The 25,027-nt window shown below is 32.4% G+C and overlaps 1 protein-coding gene across 1 annotated transcript; it reads left to right on the plus strand.

The window, feature by feature from the left end:
- Positions 1–6,255: 6,255 nt before the first annotated feature.
- Positions 6,256–7,528, plus strand: LOC107904777 (uncharacterized). Its single transcript, XM_016831266.2, has 2 exons — positions 6,256–6,870; positions 6,978–7,528. The coding sequence occupies exons 1-2, from the start codon at positions 6,367–6,369 to the stop codon at positions 7,317–7,319; spliced, it is 846 nt and encodes a 281-aa protein (XP_016686755.1). The 5' UTR covers positions 6,256–6,366; the 3' UTR covers positions 7,320–7,528.
- Positions 7,529–25,027: the final 17,499 nt, after the last annotated feature.

The following is a 25,027-nucleotide window of genomic DNA, read 5'->3' on the forward strand; positions in this document are numbered from 1 at the left end:
TCCCTAGAGAACAAATCAATAAAATTACACATACCCCTGAAGTTGCAGTGGGATGAATTGAAGTTATTACAGTGAATCTTATTTCCCTGGTGTTGCAATGGAATCGATTAAAGCTAAAGGTAAAAAATCTTGTTTCCATGGCATTACAGTGGAATAGATTAAAGCTAAGGTGGAGCAGATTAAAGCTGAAGGCAGTGAATCCTATCTCCATGGTGTTACAATGGAGCGGATTAAAGCTAAAAGCAGCGAATCATATCTCCTTGGCATTACAATGGAATAGATTAAAGCTAAAGGTAGCGAATCTTGTTTCCCTGGCATTGCAGTGGAGCAGATTAAAGTTGAAAGCAACGAATCTTATATCCCTGGCGTTAAGACTAAAGGCAGCGAATCTTATTTCCTTGGCATTGCAGTGGAACAGATTAAAGCTAAAGGTAGCAAATCGTATTTCCTTAGCATTGCAGTGGAATAGATTAAAGATAAAGTAGAGCGGATTAAAGCTGAAGACAACAAATCTTATCACCTTGGCGTTACAGTGGAACAGATTAAAGCTAAAAGTAGCGAATCTTGTTTCCCTGGCATTACAGCGAAACAGATTAAAGCTAAAGGTAGCGAATCTTGTTTCCCTGGTGTTGCAACAGAACAGATTAAAGCTAAAGGCAGCAAATATTATCTCTCTGGTGCAGACTGAAGAAAGCAAGTCTTATCCCCCTGAAGTTGCAGTGGGGCAAACTGAAGATGGCGAATCTTATCTCCCTAAAGTTATAGTGAAGCAGATTAAAACCAATAATCCTATCTCTCTAAAGTTACAGTGGAGCGGATTAAAGTTATAACTCTTATCTCCCTGAAGTTATAGTGGAGCAGACTAAATACACCAATCTTATCTCCCTGAAGTTGCAGTGGAGCAGATTAAAGAAACAATCCTATCTCCCTGAAGTTGCAGCGGAGTAGATTGAAATGATGGATCTTATCTCTCTGAAGTTGTAGTAGAGCAGATCGCATCAAGTCTTATCTCCCTGCAGTTACAGTGGAGCAGACTGAATAAACCAATCTTATCTCCCTGAATTTGCAGTGGAGCAGATTGAAGAAACAATTCTATCTATCTGAAGTTGCAGCGGAGCAGATTAAAATGATGGATCTTATCTCTCTGAAGTTACAGTAGAGAAGATCGCATCAGGTCTTATTTCCTTGAAATTACAGTTGAAGCTACAAGTCTAATCTCCCTGAAGTTGCAGTGGGGCAGACTGAAGATAGCAAATGTTCCCTTGAAGAGCTACAAATCCTATCTCCCTAATGTTATGGTGGAGCGGATCGAAGCACCAATTCCTATACATCTGAAGATGCAGTAGGTTGGAATGAGACTACTTAAAGAGGAAGAGTACCAATGTCCAGCACGACCGGGCAAAACTGGTCATTTTTAAAGTCTTTGCCTCATTTCTGTTACACGACAATGAGCTAAGAGGGGCAGCAGTAATACCCAATTTTTTCCCGACCTGTATTAAAACCAAAATATCTAAAAGTCTAATAATAATTACCCCAAAACCTAAAATTATATTGGCTCGAAATAAAACAAAAAAATAATAACCCTGTAAGCCCAATTTATAAAACCCATTTTCGTGGCCCAACAATCAGCAAATCACCCAAAACCCTAAACGCCTTTCAGCCTCTACCGCTCCCACACACAGCAGCTCCCACGTGCGCCTCCATGCCATCTGGCCATGCTCCTACAATAGAACAAACAAGCGGCAATAGCAAGCAAAGCAAGGAAAATAGAATAAACAGCAAAAAAAAAAGCAATTAGATTACAAAAAAAATAACAGAATTAGAGGACGAATTTTTATTTTCCTTTTTTGTTGTTTTCTCTATTATTTCGGCTATATAAAGCCAAACACGAATCTGTAAAGGGGGATTTTTGGGAATAAAAAAACGCAGAGAATCGAGTATTCAAGTATCAATCAAAAGCAGAATAGCATTTTTTTAAAAGGTTTTTTTGTTATTTTTTCAAATGGATTTATTTTTTAAAATAGAGAATAAAAAACACCAAAAAAGAGGTTTATATGGAAAACCTTCGTGCTCCGTCACCGAGAATGGTTGAGGTGGTCACTTCTGATGAAAAGTGGCCAGAAGTCGAAAGGTTTACTTTACTTTCGAGTCGTTTTCGTGAGGATTTCAGGAATTTCGAGCCCGGATTCGGTTTTAGGAGGGTCAAAATAGTGAAAGGGGGTTCTTTTTTATTTTCCAGCCACAGCGTACGGCAGCACCGTTGCCGGTGACTAGTGGCCGGCGCAATGGCCAATGGCCGGTGCCCAGAAAGGTTCAGAGCATTTTCAGATTTTTTTTAAGGGAAGGGGGGAGAAAATGATTTTTTTTGGAAAATTGTTGGCTTATATAGGAGCGTGAAATGGCGCCGTTTTGGCCCAACTCCCGAACACCTAAAACGGCGTCGTATGGAGCCACCCGATCTGCCCGACCCGCTCCAGGCCAGGATCCGCGTGTTTTCATTGGAAGGGATAATTTTACCTTTAGCCCTTCTACTTTTTTAATGTTTTTCAATCAAGTATTTTTTTTTAATTTTACTCCGTGGTTTTTCTACGATTTTAGTTTAGTCCACGCTGAAACTATGTCGTTCTGGGGGGAAAGGAAAAATTATCCTTTCAGTCCCTCCATGTTTCGCGCGTGTCACAATTTAATCCTTCGCCTTATTTTTTTCGATTTCTCCCCTAAGATTTTGTTTTATTTTCAATTTAGTCTTGTTATTGTTATTTTTATTATTATTAAACTAATTAGTTTATTATCATTATTATTATTGCTATTATTATTTTTATTTATATATATTTTCTGTTTCATTTTATTATTATATTTTTTTCTTACTATTTTTTTAAAGTACATAGTTATTATTTAATGATATTTTAGTATTTAAAACTATTCTCGTTTTCTTATATTTTTATTCATTTATTTTTTTTATTGTTATTATTGTTTTACTTAATATTTATTTATTTATTTATTTATCCATTATTATTTTAAAAATGTCTTAGTTCTATTTGTTTGTTTACTTTTTTTTATATAATTGACTTGTCCTTTTTATTTATTTATCTTATTTTTGTTGTTAATTTGCTCGTTTTTATATTTTATTGACTTTCATGTTGCATTCTCTTTTCATTATCATCATTGTGTGGTTCCCATTGTTATTTCATTCAATTTTACGTTATTTCATTTGCTTATTTTGTGGTCGCAATTTGATTATCGACATTATAATCATAGTGTCTTATGTTAATTATCATCTTAATATTTTGATTGTGTTATCACCTTACGTTATTTTATTGCTTTTTTAAATTCGCATCATGATTTCCACCTGGCACATAAAATCCTCTTAAATAAGCAAAATTTTGTGTTTAAATTTGAAAAGATCGTGCCCTAACTTACGGAGTTTCGACTTTCTCGATAAATCCAAACACACAAACCTTTTCAAACTTAAGTTTTTAAACGGTCTCGGGAATTAACTAAAGATCGTGTTCTAACTTACGGGACATGATCTCTTTTCTAAACCCGAGATAGTCAAATATCTTTTTAAATAAGTAAAATTCTTGGCAATTATTCTCGTATCGGTAATCTAAGACATTGTGTCCTAACTTACGAGATGTAATACTCTTTCTCGATTAACGTAAAATATGTCATTTCTCAAAAATTTTCAATATTTTAATAAAGGGTCGTACTTCAAAGTTTCCAATTCTCGACACTAAGACATTAATTAATCAACTAGGTATGAATTTTGAGCGTTACGAGGGTGCTAATCCTTCCTTGTACGTAACCGACTCTCGAACCCGTTTTTTTGAATTTTGCAGACCAAAATCATTATTTTAATAAAATCAAATTGTTTATTAAAAGCAACCACTTTTCGAGATTACCAGATCACACCTCATCAAAAAAGGATTGGTGGCGACTCCCGTTTCTTTTGTTTTCAAAATCAAAGTCGACCCCTTTCTATCAAAAAAATGATTTCGGCAATTATTATTATTATTGTTATTATTATTATCCTTATTATTATCCTTATAATAATTGTCGTTATTATTTATGGATTCTATGATTGGGATATAGGTTTTACAAGTTGTTCATTTAGGATGCATAATATGAATTATTTGGAAATCTTATAATTAGATGAACTGTTACTTATAAATATTATTAGGGTTTTATAGATGAATTTCAGTACAGATCTTAATTATACATATGCCTAATATGAAACATGTTTATTTATTTTAAGGGTGTGTTAATAAATTGCCATTGCGACATTCTTGATAATCTTGTTAGAAGATTCACTTGAATATAAAAACAGGTTTAGAATCGAAAATTTGAATTAAAAATGAGCGAGTCACTTAGGTGGCTAATGTAATCTACTCGGCTCGCGTCTACCGTCTAGGCCGAGTTGGGGAGGTTACAAATTCAATCGGCAATTCAGCTAGTTTTTTAATTAGTTAAATTGGTCCATACCAATTCACAATTCAATCAGTCGAACACTATTTTCTAAATTGATATCCCGACCAATTGATTCAAACTCTATTATCCCCTTCCTAATATTATTTTTGAAAAATATTGAAAGCAATAATTTTTTAACTCTTATCCTTGTTGAAATCTATATAAACGCAATTTTTTTTTCCAAATGGCTTTAGCAATCTTTTTAGCAATAACTTTTTTAACGAACAATAGAAAAATTTTTATTTTAATTTTTTGAAAGTTTTTTATTTTATTATTAACAATAAATTTTGTTTTATGTTTTACGCTGCCACTTATATTTAATTAAATTAAATTAAATTAATGTTATTATATTAGTTATTATCTGAAACATATAATTTATTTATAGTTCCTCCTATGAAAACAATAGTTACCAAATTATTTCACAGTTTTATTTTTTGAAATAGTTTTTCATTTAAATAACTTGTATTTTAATAAATTATTTATTTTCCTGGCCAAAAAAAGATATATTTATTTTGCTCGCAAAAGGTTTTTGTTTTAAATTTTAGAAAGTTATCACATTGAGACAAATTTGATTTTTCTTATAAGGAGATAAAATTGATTTTAACTTTGTCCCTTCTTTTTTATAAAAAAAAAAAGTCAAATGACAAACATTTTGTACTCCTATGTAATTTAATTTTAAATTATTTAATTTTGTAATTATAGAAATGACATAATAGCTTTTTGAATCCTCAATATTAATATTTTTTTGTCAATTTGGTCCTTACTTTCTAAAAGTACATAAAATTTACCTTTTAATGTCTCATCAAAGGCACATTTAAAAGAAATTGGAACTCTTTTTTATATTTTAATGAATTTTTTAAATTAATTATTTAAAAATTTTCTTTTTAAATTTAAAGAGTTTTACTCCTTCATAATTTTTTTTGTAAAAATTTTACACTTTTTAAAATTTTTAGGATTTTCTGAAAATATAAAAAATATTTATATTTATTTTTAAAAATTAAAAAATATAAATATAAATATTGAAAACTAAAAAATTATTTTTTTATAATTATAAAATTAGATAAAGAGATCAATGACTTTTAAATAAAAAGTATTGAGACTCAATGTCTCAAAATTAAAGTATAAACAGTAAATTTTAAATTTCAAAATAATATATGAACTTTTAACATATTTAAATCTCTAAAAAGATTATATAAAATACACCATCTCATCTACTGTTCGCAAAATTTTAATTTTCAACTGTAAAATAAAATATTATTTTAATAATATGACTAAAACTAATAAAATAATTGAGAAGATCTTCAGGACATTGTTGTTGATTCGATCTTTTCATACCAGAGTGATGAAATAGATGGACACAATTTTAAACACCAAAATACGATTACCTATTTGTTGCTATATATTTTTTTAACATCCATGTTATTTTTATATTTATATTTTGAATTTATAATTATTTCTTTTAAGAAGAGATAATTAAGAGTGAAATCAAATATTTTTATTTTTTAATTATTGACATGGCATCAACTTAGTAATCTACATATATGTTATGTAATTAAAATTAACAAATATTAAATTTTTTTATGAATTATGAGATATTTTAACAGACAATACAAATTAAAAAAATATTAATTTATTTTTTGCAATAAAATTGAAGTGAAATAAATTATTTTCTAAGATTTAAAGTCACTTCCATACCCAACAATTGTTGGAATTTGCTGTTATTATATGGTTGGTCAAAATATGAACTCCCCATACGTATATATATTATTCAAACATTTGTCGTCATATGACAGAAACTAGTATATAAAGCAAACGGGTGTGCGAGTTTTGAAGCACCAAGCAAAACTACTAAACCTGTATAAATTTAGTAAGCAACCAAAAGGCAAGAAATTAACTATCATGGCTGCCAATTTAACTTTACCATATGCAGCGGGCATCCCAGCTCCAGCATGCCAGCAGCGTCATAGAAGCATGGTGATCAAGGCGCAGAAAACCAATATCATGGCCAATCCACCTGCAGTACAGCACTGTGAAAAAGCCAGCGGCTTTGGTTCCATACCACGCCATCCTCTTACACAGCCTTCATTCAGTACCAGATGGAACAACACAATGGTGGTGGGTGCTTATCCCGACTTGAAATTAGAAGTTATACCGGGAATTCCAGTATATACAAAAGGTCGGCTTGAGAACTTTTCTGGTGAACTTATGAAGTTGGACGATAAGACCATTTGGGAAGGGCTTCGACCTGAAAAACTCGACAAAGAAATCGAGGATGGACAAACCGGCTTTCTTTTGCAGAAAGCTGACTCGGGAGGTTCAATTGGAGGACTCGAATATGTATTCCCAGGAGATGAATATAAGTGGGTGATTGCTTGGAGCAACGCCAGAAATGATCTCAATAAGGTTTTGTATTCGTAAACTTCAACAACTAACTCAAATTACTATCATTTACAGCTTGTAATTACATATATGCATGTAATCAATTATTCTCATCTACATATCAATTGCAGGTCTACACAGTGATCCTTCGTGACGCCGCTGATTGGAATGAAATCAAACAAAGTCTCGATGCATCCGGCCAAGAAAGCATATTCATCGGCCATAAACATAGCATCCCATACTCTTCAGTCGTTGTGATTGATAAAACCAGCCCTACGCCAACAATGGTGGCAGTACTTCTAAAGGCAGGAGTACCCCTAGCATCCACCAAATCCACTCTGGCAGCCGCCAATATCTCTAAAGACCTTACACAAGCCGACGGACAAATCTCTACAGACCTTATACAAGCCAACGGCGCAAGGGTAGCACCAGATACTCAGGAAGCAGAAAAGCAGATGGCAGCAGGTGGTTAGACACGATCTTGATAAAGTATATAATTAGTTGGCTTTCCTTATCGATCAAACTGTGCTGTGCGGTTATGTAACTATATATTACTATTACAATAAATTTGAAAGCCAGCAGTGTTTCGACTGTTACGGGTGTCTTGGTTATGCAAAATTTCAGAGTATATGTAGCTGATCATATCTGAAAATAAAAAGCCTACTACTATCTTATCATCTAATGTTTGCTCCACCTACTTCGTCCTTCCTTCTAAACAAGTTCTCAGACAAAGTTGAAAATAAAGACTTAAAAACTTTTTTGATAGTATGTTTATCTAGTAATATCTAAAATCCAATAATTCAAAACCATGACTCTCCAGTTAACCAACAATATTACAACTTGTTTAAATGGAGTATGTAGCTGATATTTCCTTTTGTTAGCTATGGTCAAATACAATAATTAATCCTAGTGAGAATAAGTCGAAAACTGCAATTAACCCGAGTGCTATAGGCTGAAAATGTCATGGCTAGAAGAATTGGTTCATTTTTTTAGTTTATCTGTGCATATTTAGAAAGTAAATTGATTTGATTTAGTAGTTAACTGTTCTAGATTGTGTGCTTGAGGTCTTATGTTCAATTCTCTTTCCTTAGAAATTTTTATTAATTTTGTCTCAATATCTAGATTAGCATGTATAGATTATCTTTAATTTTTGTTTGCTTACCTATAACAATGAACCTACTAGTTTGGTGGTAAGGCTTTAGTATTCCTTTAGATCTTAAGTTCAAATCTTACTGTGTGCAAAAATGGTAATTATTTTTGCTCTTCCCCTAATGTCTCGCTCTTAGAGAGTGGGTCAAATGCGAACTCTAAAGTGATAACAGATAAATTATGATTTTTTATATTTTTTTTTAAATTGAGAATTATTTCCTAAAACTCTCTCTCTTTTGCCATCCCACTTCCCCCTCATTCTCCATTTTGTTTTGCACGTTTTTTTCTTTTGTTATTATAACACCCTTCTGCCAAATTTTCTTTGTTTTCTATTCCTTCCCATCTCTTTTTTCTTTCAATTTTTCTTTTGTTTCCATAAGCTTGCAATGAACACTCTAATGTTCTTTTCTTTTGCCACCCTATCTTCTGCATTGGCAGTCATCGCATCCTATCGTACACAACCGACAGCCATCCTAATCTACCGCTCCCTGTACACCACCAGCCCACAACGGCAACAACAATTCACAATAGCCCTTTGGCGACCCGTGGTTGATTCTCTCAACATTCGGCAACCCTTATTTGCCACCCTTAGCCATCATCTACATAGATCAAGTGTGGGTCCTTGTAACACCCCAAACTTGGCCTAGACGTTACGGCCGAATTTGACATGTCACATAGAAGTATTTTACAAAATCAAAGCCTGATGTGGAAATTTGTTCAATAAAATCAAATTAGGTCTTCCTTCTTAGCACCATTTGGTAAGTTTTTTTTTTTAAAAAAAACACCACAAGGTATAACGGTTTGTTATCGTAGGTTTAAAATTCGAGGAAGCTACTTCATTTACAGTTATCTTGAGGTTGAAGAAAAAACGTGTTTGCCTTGAAAAATAGTTTTTTTTTTGTGAAAACTTATTTTTATCCATTAAGCAGTTCGAAATAAGCAATTAAAACCCAATTTTAAAGAAAATTAAAATACCAGAGGCCTTATTACATAAAATCACCCCAAAGTAAAATTTAAGTAACTGGTCCAGAATAAAATATTGGCGAACGTGTGGCTACCTCCGAGTCCCACGCGGCTCCAAATCATCTAAGGTTGGGGATTACCTGCACGGTCAAAAGAAAAGGGTGAGTTACGAGAACTCAATGTGTAACCCTACCACACAGTAACAGTCTGAGCCTAAGCCCAATTCAGTATTAGTACAGTGTGGGCTTTAACCCAATGCAGTATCAGCATGGTGCAAGTATGCAAACCCATCCCACCCCAATCCAACCAACACACCACCCGTACCAACCCAACACACAATGTGGGGACAAAGTTGACCCACCCAGCCCACACACCAATATTGTAGCATAGCTACCAGTAATAATAATGCAGCAGAGCTGCCAGTACAGTATAGGCGGCAAAGCCACCAGTAACAGTAATTGTGGCAGAGCCACCAGTATCAATATGTGTGACAGAGCCACCAGAAACAGTACTTCCTCCATAATAGAATCTCAACCCATACAGTATGTCATGTCATAAATTATACGTGTATGCAATATGTCATACTCAATAACAGTCATATCATCCCCTAGGGGTATAATGGTCATTTTACCCTTCGAGGGTATTTTAATAACTTTACCCTTCAAGGGTATTTCGGTAATTTTACCATCGAAGGTGTTTCAATAATTTTACCCATCGAGAGCATTTTTGGTAATTTTACCCATCAAGGGTATTTTAGTAATTTTACCCATCGAGGGTATTTCGATAATTTTACCCATCGAGGGTATTTTGTAATTTTACCCATCGAGGGTATTTTGTAATTTTACCCATCAAGGGTATTTCGATAATTTTACCAATTGAGGGTATTTTGGTAATTTTACCCATCAAGGGTATTTCGATAATTTTACGGCCCAAGCCCAAGGGAACACCCATGGAGGCCTCCACCATCTGACGCCCAGTTTTGTGGCTCAGTTTTTTGCACGAGTGGTCTCACGCCACAGTTACCGTGTTTTCAGCTTTTCGACTTTTGCCTATTTGCAGTAAAGATGGTGTGGATACACATTTGATTGTGAAGACGCGTTAAATCCATGGACACCGAACCTATATTTGGCAATCAACTTCGTTAATCGATTATACAGTTACACAGTTAATTACACTTAAGTCATCAAAATCGCTCACTTACCCATCTATGATCGAGCGAAGAAGAATGGTTCGCTTACTCAGGTATTCGCCAACCCTCGTCCCTTCTCAAGATTCCTAGGCACCATTTGTAATTGATAAACACTTAAATCAATTTGAAAAGGGAAAAGCATTTATTTTACTATACTTACCCATCGTGCGAGAGTACAACGGCGAGAACTAACCTGACGATTGGCCCAAAAAGGAAGGGGAAAACGGTGATTAGAGGAAACAAGAGGGGGAGAAGTTGATTAGGAAAACTGAATGGGTGAGGAGAAAAAGAAAAGAAAGATGAGGGAAACTAGATGTGGAATTCGGCCATAGGATTTGGCTTAAAGAAGAAAGAGTAGATGTTGGGGTTTGCGAAAATAAGAACGAGAAAATAAGCAACAAAGTAGAGAGGGAAAAAGGAAGGAAACTTTTGGTAGAGAAGGAAAAAGAAGTTCGGCCAACAAGAAGAAAGGAAATGGAGAGATTCAGCTAAAAGCAAAAAGGAAAAAATAGAGAAGATAAGCAGAAACGATTCGAAATTTGCCAAAACCGGTACCAAACGCCAAAAGCAAAAACTAACCAAAATTTTCACCTATGCAAGAGAGAAACATTCCAATATCGAATGCCTAGAATGACCAATTCAACACTTGCATTCCCCTTAGCCGAAATTCCTTGAGTGCCAGAGTCCTAATTCGGCATAACTCCTCATCTCCTCAATTCCTCGATTTTCTCCACAAATCTCTCCCCTTATCACTACTCCACTGATTTCTCCTCAACTCCCTCCATGACCAGTTCAAACTTCCTTCGATAGTATTCCACTCCAACTCTGCCACCTTCACGGCTCAAGCAGCAAAATAATAATCCATTGCGCAGCCTAAGACTTGAACCTCAGACTTCACAAATACACAACACTCCCCCTTGCCACTAGACCATAAGCTTTTTTATGACATAAAACACACACTATTATTTATAAAGCCTACAAAACAACGTCCAAACTCATTTTAGGGAAAAACTAAAAATTTTGCCAAGGCCAAGACTTGAACCCAAGCTTCTCAAACACTCTCATACACACCCAAATCACTTAACAACTGAAGCAAACAAGCAATTTGAGTCAAAACATACAAAAATTAAATACTAGAATTTTGGGGCGATACAGTCCTAACCTTTTGTAATATGTGTGTGTGTCTTATTCATAAGTGAATCGTGTGATTTGGTGATAACTGGATGCATTTGTAAATAAATCTTGTTGGGTCGTATATGTGTAAATCATAACCCTACATGATATGCGAGTGGATGATAACAATCAAATGACGTTGAGTTTTCATTGATATCGGTCAATTGTGACCTATGTTTTCTTCTGGCAAAGGCTAAATGTAAGTATTTTTCCTAACTATAAAATTTGGTGTAATCCGATTGACTCTGGGAGTGTTTAAGTTATAGTCGCATACGAGTAAGTGAGTTGGGTGACATTATTGTAGGTGAGTATGCCCTAATTTGAGTTAGCCGAATGCGTATGTGCCCCTATTATGTTGCTGAAAGTGATACTTACTTGTTTTTGTGATGGTCGAATGTGGCAATAGCATGTTTTTTATATGTTAAACTATAGTGCAATTAGTATGTTCTAATTAGTTTTATCTGAATATGCCAATAGCATGTTTTTTTATCTATTAAACTATATATGCAACTAGTATGTTCTGATCTACTTTATCTGCATATAGGCATGTCTGATTCGAGTAAGCTCAGTTATGTTATATTGTTTTTATGTGCATTGAGAATGGGTTATGTATGATTTGGAGGAAGTTCTGGTAGACTACGATCTGCGATTCTGGCAGTTTACCCACAAATTTTGATTTGGCAGTTAAACTGCATTATCTATTGCTGACGGTATTTTCACAATAAATTTGGCAACTTGTCTAGATAATTTTTTGTAGCTGAAGACCACGATTTTTATGTGATGGGTTGGAAGGGTTTCTAATTATCCTAATTGGTGTGTTGGGTGGACGAAGACATTGTGTAGTGAATGGGTGTAAGATTTGTTTTGTTGACACATTGCATTGCATGATTTGATCATACCCATGGTCATACATTGGTTGAAAATTGTCATGCTTATTACAAACTTTGTTTTGATGGTAGTGATTAATGATTTTGCAGTGTACCGTTGTTGGCTTTATATGGATGGCTTATCGTTATTATGAGAACGGCTTTATGACTGAATTGTTACTTCTAGACTCACACTGAGCCCTTTAGCTCATCCCTTTTAGTTTTTTTTTTTGCATATAACCCCGAGATAGAGGCATGGACACGATTTTCGAAGGATCTTCTCAAACATTTTTTATTTTAAGTATTTTAATTTCAAATTTAATCATTATTTTTGGGACTGTGGCATGGGACATTACTTTGGGGATTATTATTCTGATTTGCATGACTTGGTTACATGACGCTAAAGTTTTAAAAACTAGTCATAAAAGTGTACGCATGAAATTTGGTTTTTTAAAAATTCTGACATAATCACTCTTTTCTACTGTGAAAAATTAAATAAGTTTTGGATAAAATACGACTTAGTTTTATGAATTAGTTTCAATGTTTATTAGCAACATTTTATGTTTCAAGTAATTATTAGAACTAGTTTCAGAAAGTTCAAAATTTTCAGTCTCTAACTAATTATATGCAGTTTTAAACAGTTCAAAGTTTTCTAACTATAGTATTTCTAAGTTTAGAAGTACTTACAGGATTGGCGTCGGAGACTCGGTGTACCTCATGCTTATTTTTTTCAAATTGAAAATAGAAGTTACTCGAAAAAAACAGTTTCTTTTTTTTTTACAAACAAATTTTGAACCCAAAATTTCACAGCCCGAGTTTTGAAACCCAAAAAAAACCACTGAATGTAACACCTGAAATCCGGCCTAGATGTTATGGCCGAATCCGGAAGTGTTATGAAGAAAATTTATAAACCGACTTCCTTGTTATTTGCAAATCAACGTAACCGTTGCTACTTAGTAAGTCCGATTTCTTTAGAAAACTTATTGATATACTTATTTGATTTAAAATCATTGCTCGTTCACGTTTTTCTATTAAATCGAATATTTTGCAGTGGAGTTTCTTTAGAACATTATATTTTGGCAAATCAAATTGTTTCTTGAAAATCATTATTTCAGGAAAGTTTTCGTTTTCAGAAAAATCGTTTTTATCAGTTGTTATGCTAGGAAACCAAAATAAAATTCCAAACCAAAAAAAGTCCTAAAAAGTCTGGAGAGTCCCAAAATTACACAACTCTCAAAAACCAAAAAAGTTCAAACATATTTTAAACTAATGAAATTTTTCAAAAAAGTGGTCACCACTAAGCCTCTGTTGCACCAACTCACCTAAGTTTAGGGGTTACCTGAATAGAACAGACAAACAGAGAGTGAGTTTTGAAAACTCAATGTGTAACCCATATATAAACAAAAATTTTAGATTCAATCTCATGGCAGAACAGATACAGATGTAAATCCTTTATAGAGTCTGAATTATACAGAATCATACAAATACAAATATGCAAAATCCTAACCCCATCCTCTACACACCAACTTTGACTGTCCCAACACACCACGTGGGGTATAAAACACCCACCCAGCCCTACACAAAGCATAGTGTCTATACAACACTTTTCAAAATAATCGCAGCAATGCTGCCAGTATAAAGGTAAGATATTGCCTCACACAAAACACTTCCTCCTCATAATACAAATCTAGCCCCAAAGCCAGATACAGACAAAATACCAGATAAAACAGATTAACAGATACCAGAATTAACATTTCATGCGTACTCGTATAATAAACATTACACATGCTTATACATAATAGAATATATCTTACATACCGTATTTCATAATACTCATATAAATGTTATTTACGTCAATTTCAATCTAATAGAGTAGCAGATTTCATGCTTTAAGACTTATACCACATATGTCGACCCTACGAAAGAAAGCCCATAGGAGATTGAAACGACGTGTACAACCCTAAGGAAAAATACTAAAATTTGGGCCCATATGCCTGTGTGGCCAACACGACCCAAAATGGCCTAGGCAGTGTGTCATACACAGCCTCATACATGCCTGTCACACAACACACGACCTACCACATGGCCAAGCACACGTCCGTGTGGTGTCGACAGGCCCAATTTTTGACTTTCGCTGATCACCATTTTTCGAGTTTCTTGGTACACACCTAGCTCGATTTTGATGCGAAAATAACCCCGAGACCTCTGAAACCTAAAAACAGTATCCCAACAACTATTTAGCAATTGGTTTACAAATTCAACAAGAATAAACCGAACAATGTACACGAACTTACCGCCAAAAAACACAACCATACACACGAATTAGGACGTTGGAGTGAAATCCATTGCTTCACAATCTTCTCCTACGCAACGCATTCACAAAAAATTAAATTCCCTAACCACAACACCATTACACTAATTTAAAAGGAAAATTCCAAACCAAACGAACTTACAGAAACCAAAAACTAAAGGAAAGCAAAGCCCCCAATTACCAAGATGAACGAAGAACAACTGAAAAATCCAAATCCCAACTATTAGAATGATCAATTTGTGAACAACGTAGAAAGAAGAAGCAATAGAAATTTGCAAAGGAAAGGAAAAGGAAAAGAAGGAAAATCGTCAGAAATTTTTTTGGGAAAATAATAAAATTAAAAATTAAAATTAAATCAAAGAAATATCCCAACTCCCTACTATCCCACTAACTAGCAAATCGCCCCAAAATCGACCCACTAACTCTCATCCACTATCATAGAATTTTAATTCCACCAAACCTCTACTACTTAACTGCCACACACACAGAAGCAAAAATTATTGCCAAACGCTCACTCGGGATTCAAACACAATACCTTGGGGCAAGTTAACACTTATCACTTGAACTAGCTAGCTCATTCTGATAAAAATTGACCGAAAATATAATATAAGCCAAACCACTAGAGATAAGGCTAGGACAAAAAATAGTAGAATTTCCAAAAATAGGACTAGAACCCAAGACCTAAAACACACCCTTAATCACTTAACCACTAAAGCAAACACTAATTTATGACAAAGTTCATAGAAACAGAGTTCAATAAATTAGGGTGTTACAAGTTTGAATCAAGATAAATTATTAAGGGTGTGTTTCTTTTATAAAAATGACTCATGAAAAATGTTTTTTATATTTTCTTGTGTTTATTTCATGGAAAATAACTTGGTTAATGAAAAATGACATTGTTTTATTTATCAAAACATAATGATTAATGGAAAATAAGTCTTTTTTTTTAGGATTGCAATAGATTAATATAAATATCATGAGTTGTCTTGCAATAAATCCAATTGTTGTTGATACTCTCTTCTCAGTTCCTTCTTCTCCTTCTTCCATAACCCGAGCTCGTAGAAGGAAGATATAAGAGGGACCTATGGATAATGCGGTCAGAAATTCATAATAGAGTCAACCCACTTTTGAAAAACGTGAGACATTTTTGAAAAAAATTTCACTTAGCATTTTTAATATTTTATATTAATGTTTAATAATAAATTTAAATATTATTATAACCTCCCCAACTTGGCCTAGATGTTTAGACCTGAATTCAAGGGATTACATCAGCCACCGAAATGACCTAGTACGATCAGAGTTTATAAAATAGTCAATTTAAAACATTTATTTATTTTAGAAGAAAATTTAGTCTGTTTTCAAAAAAACTCGCGAGTTATCAAAAAATGTTCCAGTTTAACTTTCCCAAGTAACAGTAACTTCTTTATAAAAACTTAGTTAATTTTTCACTTATTTATTACTCAAAATTTTCAATTACAATCTGGCAGCAAAAAACTGATTTTTAACTTAGTTTTAATAAAACATATATTTCATGCTTAATTAATTAAAAACCATATTTTACATTAAGTTAAATGTCATGCATGCGAAATAAAACCAAAACCTATGTCTCATGCCACAGTTCAAAAATAAATCCATATAATCTTTGGATAATAAATTATCAAATAATAAATCTAAAATATTTATATAGAAAAAGCATACTCGAGCTAAGCCCCTCTGAATGTCGTGTTTGCGACCTAACCTAGTAGTTTATCTGAAAAGATGGAAACTAAAAAGGTGATGAGCTATGAAGCTCAGTGTGATTTCTGTCACAAGCAAAACCAGTCCAAACAATCAATAAGCCATACTAAATAATAACACATAAAATAATTGCGGATAACTAGCAAACCAAAGTATCAATTTTTCATATTGGCCATCAATAGCATCTTAGAATTCATAATAGTAATTTCATAATATCGCTATTTTAGTTCACTCATCAGTTTATACACACGAATAAATTTGTCATCACAGAAAACCCAATTTGTACGCACATGCTTTATAACTGGCATACAATTTTAGTTTAACAGAAAAGATCCTACCCCTGTTCCCCCTCTACACACCACGCTATGAATTCCCCAGAACTCATCCAACCTTATAACTCTAAATTGTTGATAAACCACTGCTGATTTGCAATTATTTCCACTTGTTATGGGTGCATAACATATTTTTAGATTAAACAAATTGCCACTTGGTTCATAACGAACCACATATTTACAGATTAAATTGCCACTCTTCCTCCGTACACATCATCCCACCCCATACAATGGAATATGACACACTTTGTAATAGAATAAATCAACATTAGCAATACGTATGCTTAACATGTATTTGATTCATTCACTAGCATTTAACATGTTTTAATAAGTATTTCAATAGGGTGGTATTGATATTAACACTAATAGAGTATTTGTCTCACAATGACAGTAGCATGTATATACACTTATATTTACAACACTTCAGTCATTAAATCACAAATTCTAGAATATCACAATGTCAAGGACTAAATTATACAAATAAAAAATCTAAAAGCAATTCTAGGCATATATAGGGCCTAAACTGATCATATCATACATATACATAATATTAATAATTCAATCAATTGGATCATAGATTCTAACATTATTTGTTTTGTCAGAGACCTAATTGAATAAAATAAAACACTAAAAATAATTCAAAAATCAATCAGGGTCTAAACATGTCAAAACATAAAATTATTGGTCCAAACTGTAAAATTTGTGAAGCAGGAGACATACGACCATGTGACCAGACCATGAGGGAAGCCTTGTACCATGTGAAGGGGTTAAACGACCATATGGCCAGGCTGTGAAATAGTCTGAGGCCGTGTGGAAATTGAAAAATCGATGTGCAAGGGAGACATGACCATGTGGTAGGCCGTGTGAGAATCAAATTTCTAGGGTTTTAGGTGGAACATGGGCATGTGAGGGGCCATGTGGTCTACACGAGTGGCCCACACGCTTATGTGGTTGGCCGTGTAGCCCTATTTCGAAGCACAGTTTGCCCCAATTCACTTCTAAAAGAACACACACCTGACTCTGGGATCTCAAACATCGTTTCTCGCGCTTGGACCTGGTCCAAGATACCTAAATCGAGTCCTTCAAATAACATTTATACAAGAATTAATAACGGATTTCAAGATTCATCAAGCTTATCAAAATATTAGATGAAAAATCGAGAAGGATCATTTAATCGGTTGTAAGATTATCGTTAGATAGAAAATCTATAAAGATTCAAGATCAACTTCAGGATTTAAGGTATACATACTGCTTCTTGGCAAAGATTGAGGGGTTTCTACGAAGATTGCGATTTCGGTAAGAAAAAGAGTTAATATCGGGAATAGATTTTGATTTGGGAACAAAAATAATTTCAATAGTAGAATGACAAATATGATGAAAAGGAAAGGGGAAGAAAAAAAAAGAAGAATATAAAGGGAAAAGAGGGGGAATTCAATTTGAATTAGAAAAGAAATCAAAATTCTAAGGTAATTAGGATAAGAATGACTAAATAGCTAGGTATTCAAAATTTTAAGGGTTATAGGGTAAAATACACAATTTTGGCCAAAATGGAAAAGATTGGCACGACTTGAACTTGGGAATTCAAGGGAAAAGTGCAAATGTTTAACCATTTGGTTTGATACCCACTCTAGTTAAATTTTGGCCCCAATTAATATTTATTTTAGTACCAATTAATATTTATTTTAGTATGTTTTTGATCCTTGCTGAAAATTAAAAGCAAAGAAATGGAAGAGATGTGGATAAAACTTAGAACCTCTAGGGAGTGCACTAAGAACTTAACCATCAAGCCTATTCAATTATTAGATTATTCATTTCATCTAACCCCCTATGTTTTGGGTTGTGACAATTATAATATATAAATATTTAATAACATATGTTTTATAATATAAAATATGAATATTTTAATAGTATAAATATGAGTATATATTTAAATCATGCTTAACTTCATTCAGGGTCGAAGGCAAAAAAAAAATTAGGGGGTAAAATTAAATTGTAATTTTTACGATAGTAAAAATTTAATTTCACCTTTTTAATAGCTTATATCTTTATAATTGTTAAAGGATTAAATCAAATTTTTATCATTTTTAGGGGGCCAAAGTGTAATTTTACCTTTATTAATTTAATAGTTTAAAAATTTTAAAGGACCTAAATAGAAAATTTTTCATTTTAGAGGTCCGGGGCCCCTGCTAACCCTTTAATTACGCCTCTGACTTCATTAATCTCTTCCTACTCTAATATTCCATTGTAAATTCAAATTTAAGTTTTCAATAGGGATTAGTTATTATTAAGTCTATATAAGATAATGTAGTTATTATACGATAAAATTTTAATTGTGAAAGGGTAATGATTTGATAACAAAATATAATTTATTTGTGTTTTGTTCAAACAAAAATAATTTTGGAAAAAATTGTTAAAAAATGAAAAAATATTTTAGAGAAAACCATTTAAATGTAAAAGTATTAATTTTTTTTGAAAAAAATTAATCTATTATTTTTAGAAATTATTTACAAATATGGACCGAGATTAGAACAATAAAAAAGCCTTGGCACTTTATACTTAATAGCGAAGCTATTGAGAGTCACAAGCAGGATATGTTCAAATTATTGCTTAGATTCCGCAATTTCTTATGATTACGCGCGTCAATAAGGTAAGTACGAGAGAGCAGTACCTATGGGTTGGATCCCTTCAACCCTAAATTCAACTATGCCCAATAATAAAATATAATTTATTATTGATTTTAAAATTATTCTGAAATGAAATAATAAATCACTTCAAGTTGGATAACCCAAATTACTTGAGACGTGTTTGGTTGATCGAATTTTACCTTTGGCCCGCATTGTTATATTTTACAATAAAATTATGTTATTAGAATTCTTAAAATTTCAATCATTATGTAATCTCATATTTTAAAATAGTATCAAAATGTTTTAATATAGGGCATAATCTTATTACCATTTATTATTTAAGAAATCTTAAACAACAAACACAATCTTTAAGTTTTGAGCTAATTTATCCTTTATTTTTATTATTTTAAACAATTTAATCTTTTTTTCTAATAAAATTTAAGTCTAATTTATTTAAAAAATCCTCTACTTTTTTAACAGTGAAACAGTAGATACATTCTTTAAAATATTATAATTATTATATTTACTCTCAAGACTTATTTTTTAGTATTATAATTATACTATGAATTATTATAATTGTGATTTATGAATTTATTTCATCATTATATAATTACTTATTAATATATATAAATTGTAATAATAAGAATAAGAATCTTGTATCATAATTTTATCGAATAGGGACTAAAAAATATTAAATGAATTAAACTTATTTTAAAAATAAATACCATAATAATGACAATTTAATAAAAAGTAATTATAAATAATTTTATATTTCATCTAACAAACGCTTTAATTTTATATCCAACCAAATGGAACAAGTAAGAGAATGAAACGTATCGTAATTTTATCAGGAAAAGTAATAATGTGTCATTAAAACAGATGTAGTTAAGTAATTTACGCAACAGTAGCCCTTGCATGTTCCGAGCAAGGGCAAGAAGTAGGTTTAGGAGAGTGGAGACGAAGGCCAACGAGAGTCACGGGGAGGATAATGTGAGAGGGAGATTTGACATTCCAAGTTTTGTTCTTTTCTCTATTAAAGTAATCTAATCAGCTTTCATAATATGAACTAAGACCGCATTTGGTATGAAGTTAATTTTAAACAATCATATCATTATGATATCAAATATAATGGCTTTTTAACCAATATAGATATCTTGATATTTATGAACATTAGGTTTGTGACATTTAAATTCTTCATAGATTTCGTGCTCAACTAGGCAAATATAGGTGAAGTGGAGCTCCACACTCTTTTATCAAATTCATTTGATTTTTACTAGGATTAATAAATTTATTCAATATGCTATATCGAATACTAAAAAAGAGTGAGTAACAAACTTTTTATTAAAATCACATCTAATTTACATCGTTAAACACCATGACTTCAAAATTTTAATTAAAGTAATATATTTAGATAAAATTACATTGAAAAGATCAAAAACCCTATACTAAACTCAACACCCATAACTTCCAAGTTAATCAGAAATAAATTTCTCATATTCCTATTGTCAAAAATAGTAATAAAATATTTATTATATATGTCAAAAACTGAACAAAGATATATATATTGACTTTGAAGAGTTTTTTTTATAATTTTTGGAACTCTAAATTTGATTTATGATTTATTTGAAATTTTTTATTTTGATATTTTTTACATTATTTTTTGACATGACATAGATGATAAAATACTATCATGTTGGTAATGAAAAGTTGAAGATTAATTTGCTCCAAATAAATGAGTGGGGTAGAGATCAAGAACTAAATTTATTATAATGCTCTCTCCCTCTATATATAACACCAGAATAAGCATTTTACAGAAAACTTTTATGAAAGGACCATTTTTCTTCTTCATCTAACATGTAAGGACCAATTTGCTCCTTTTTCTATAGATGGATCAAAATGCAATTTAAAATATAGTATAGAGACTGCTATGGTACTTTTACATATGTTATGTTTGCAATTTAAAAATACTAAACTTAATTAACTTATTTATACTAATATTTATGTTTCTAATTAAATTGGAGTCACGAGTCAATCGGGATAATTCGGAGATTACCAAAAAAAATATTTTTTTTATCTTTTTTATATTTTATATAAAATTTAAAAATCTAAACATGACAATAGTTAGCTTAACATACCACAATTCTATAATCTTAACTTTACATTTTGAACCAAAGTCTTATTTATTTTCAAATATAATTTTTTAAAATTATTTACATAATTTTTTTCACTCATGTAATTTAATATATTTTATATAAGCATTTATAATTATATCTTATTACTTTTGACAACTAAATCTAAAATTAAAAATAGATACAATTTAATTTTAATATTTTTAAGATCCAAATTCACTCTACTTAAACTCGAACCGAACCACCAATATCATCCACCAAAATAGAAATCACAAACTGAAAAAAAAAAAAAGCATCACCCAAATACAACCTCCCAAAGAGGGAATAAGATTAGATTTGGTGGCAGTGAAAAACAGATAGAAATTTCCATGCACCAACTTTTACGTTGTTCCCCCACCTTATCCGGTTCACAATCACTTTTTGTTTGTTCTCTTAGCTGTGTTCTATGAAAAATACCCAAATTAAATTTTATCCTAGCTCAATTGATATCGTTGCTATTGCAATAATCAAAATAATGTGGGCTTAAACACATTTAAGCGCATATTTACCTTCGATTTAAGGGTTGAGAGGAGTTAGGAGCAAGAGTAGATATTATATCAAAAAATACTTTGTTTTCCCCACTTCACTTTAGGTAAACAGATAATTATTTATACCAATTAAAATTTAAAAAAACTTTTTAAAAGAATATATCAAAAAAATTTTATTAAATCAAATGACAAATGATTTTAGGTTAAACTATGGTATATAGTCTCTCTATTATGTATAAATATAGGATTTAATATCTCTACTTTTTTTATTGAATTTTGTGTGTTAGAAATTTTAAGAGAATTTTACGTCATCATTTAACTCAAAATGGTTAAGGATGTTTTTTTTTTATCTCAAAAGCCAACCTCTTTATTGATGAATTAAACAAAGTAAAAAGACAATTAAATGAACCAAAAATCAAAAGGAAAACACGAAAAAGAAACCCTCAGCCATGGGATTCCGACCAGCGGCTACTCAAACAAAACATTAACTGATACGAGTCACAAAGGCCCAACCCAAGCCCAAGAACGTGATGGGCTCAAATTACCACAAGGCCCAATAACGAGATCAAAGGCCCGACAAATGCGTTCCAAACTAAACGGGACCATTCAGGAGTTTGTTAGCAAGGCCTTAGATGCGTACATGAAAGAAAGAGAAAATCAAGATTCACTTTCTTGTTTTCAAGAAAATCCAGAAACCGAATCTTGGCCCAATCTTGCTGTTTGGAGCGATTTCAAGAATCAAGAAAATCAAGATTTCAAATCTTGGAAATCTTGGTCCAAGAAACTAAATCTTGCAGCCAAAGCGCATTGGATCTCCGTTACGAGCATCAACAAACCAATTTCGGTAGGAGATGGAATACAAGCCCAAGTTCTTGAAGGTAATGCCCAATAAGATGATTCCAAGCCCAACCAAGAAGACAAACCATACTTACTTGAAAATCAGGCCAAATTGTCAAAGTGGCCCAATTTGTAAAGTTTTATTTTTTTTTAAATACTTAGTTTAAATTTTTTATGTAAATATTTAGTCCAAGAGGCCTAATTAAGAGGCCTTGGCCAAATTTCCATTTAAAATTAAAATAATAAGGAGTTTTTTTAGTTTTAGTTTTCTAATCAGATTAGGAAAACATTTGAAAGGCTTATATAAAGGCTTGGCCGGCCACCTTGTTAGACACTTTCTCAATTATATTAAAAATTTCAGACTTGTTTAAGTGCAGAATTCTCCTTGAGTTTTTTTCCAAGAATTCTCTCTTGAATTTTCTTTAGAAGTTGTTTTAACAATCTTTTGATTGTGGGAGCCATCTTCAGCCTTCTTCTTGCCATTGATATTCTTTGGAGGGGAGATTAGAGCCCTTTGAAGGGAGTTGTGAGATCCTTCGAGATTTCAAGGCTTCTTAGGTCTTATTTTTTAATTTCTTGTTGTCAATTTTTTCTTTTAAAATTTGCTTGTGTCAATTTTATTTAATCACTTTGTTTGCTGTTCTTGTTGCGTTTCAGGCGTTCCAAAGCATTCCAAATCTGATTCGCCCTCTTCTTTACTAAAGATCGGATCGCCCCTTTTGTTCTTGGCAACAAAAATTCGTTCAAAATTCCTAAATTCCTTATTCTTGCCGATTTCTTCTTTTCAGATTTGGGTTGTTTTGATTTCTGGAATTTTGGGGAAATTTAACTTGATGTTTGTCTTTCTTTTCAGATTCGGCAGATTGAAGTATTCTTTGGGGTTCAATTACATGTTCTTGATTCCCCAAGAACCCTTATTAACATTTATTCCTATTCTCAATTTGATTCTTTGCTGATTTGGGGATTTTTATTTCAGATCTGGAAATTTAAAGTTCTAATCTTTTAATTTCTGTTTCGTTTCAAATCTGTTCGTTTAGAGCCTCGTAGGAGTTTTCCGTGACTTGGCAACTTGATCTTGGTCCGCGCACAACCCTTTATCATTTGGTATCAGATTTTGGGCGTTTTGGGTGTTCTTGGTTGATTTCTAAACTGATCTCTATTCTTTAAACTACAAACAACAGTTTTACCCAGAAAAATTTTTGAAAAAAAATCATTTGAGTGGGTAAACATTGTCTGATTGATCTGAAATTTTACATACATATTTGTGGCATTGTGATTAAATATAAAAAATATTTCTCATAAAAAATTCAGTCTAAAGAGTCAAAAAAATTGAAAAATATGAAATCCAATAAAAATTTAAAAAAAGATTCAGCGGGTTGATTTTGGTGCCCAAACTTTCCAGATCAAAAATTCAATATTTAAGGACATTCTAGATTTAATTTCGTGATTTTTGAAGATCAGGAACACCTCAAACGAAGTTGTCAAGTTACTTCACAGTTTTTCGGGTTTTCTGGTTTCAGCAATTTTTATTGATTCTTAGCTATAGGTTTTCATTTGTTTGCCTTTATTCTCCCTTTACACTATCTAACACCTTATTGTTTCTTGTGTTATTAGGATTTTTAAAGTGTGCACAATTCTTCCTCGGTGCGACACAAATTAGTTGGTGTCACGTCAGTTTTTTGGCATCCTAGTGCAAATTAGGATTCTTTGGTAGTTCGGTTCATACACTTTCTAATTGGTTGATATAGACTCTACTAAAGAACTCACAAGACTGAATTCTACCTCATTGAGAATTTGATTTTTTCTTTTTGACTGATTAACGGTGAGGTTTGCTAACTTTTCTTTTTGAGTGTTGAGTGTTTATTTTGCAGGTTTTTGAAAATGTCTAAGGTTGGTCAAGGTGATAATGATCATAATGATGTCTTCCAACAACAGTTAGACGAACAAGCTGCCTTACTCAAAACTTTGAGTGCTACTTTAAATGAGGTACGATTGAATCAAGAGACTCAATATCGAGATCCAATTAAAGAAGATATGGATAACCAGCCTCCTGCTCATCGGCGCGGTCCTCGACGTGTCCCTAGAACTGGCTCTGATTTTCATGATCGTGGGAAACCCTCTTTGGCAAAACTGAAGTTTACAATTCCCCAATTTCGTGGTAAGAATGATCCAGAAGCTTATTGTGAATGGGAATCTAAAATTGAACTTATGTTTCAATATTATAAATGTCCGGATGATGAAAAGGTAGCGTTAGCAACGCTAGAATTTTTAGATTATGCATTAAGTTGGTGGACTCAATTTGGGGTGAATCGTCATTAGAATTATGAAGGTGAGATTTCGACAT

Source organism: Gossypium hirsutum, chromosome D05 (assembly GCF_007990345.1).
Source record: "Gossypium hirsutum isolate 1008001.06 chromosome D05, Gossypium_hirsutum_v2.1, whole genome shotgun sequence".
NCBI lineage: Eukaryota > Viridiplantae > Streptophyta > Magnoliopsida > Malvales > Malvaceae > Gossypium > Gossypium hirsutum.

Coding starts and splice junctions, on each gene's coding strand:
- LOC107904777 (XM_016831266.2), top strand. CDS start 6,367: ATGGCTGCCAATTTAACTTTACCATATGCAGCGGGCATCCCAGCTCCA. Junction 6,871..6,977: donor CCAGAAATGATCTCAATAAG/GTTTTGTATTCG, acceptor TATCAATTGCAG/GTCTACACAGTGATCCTTCG.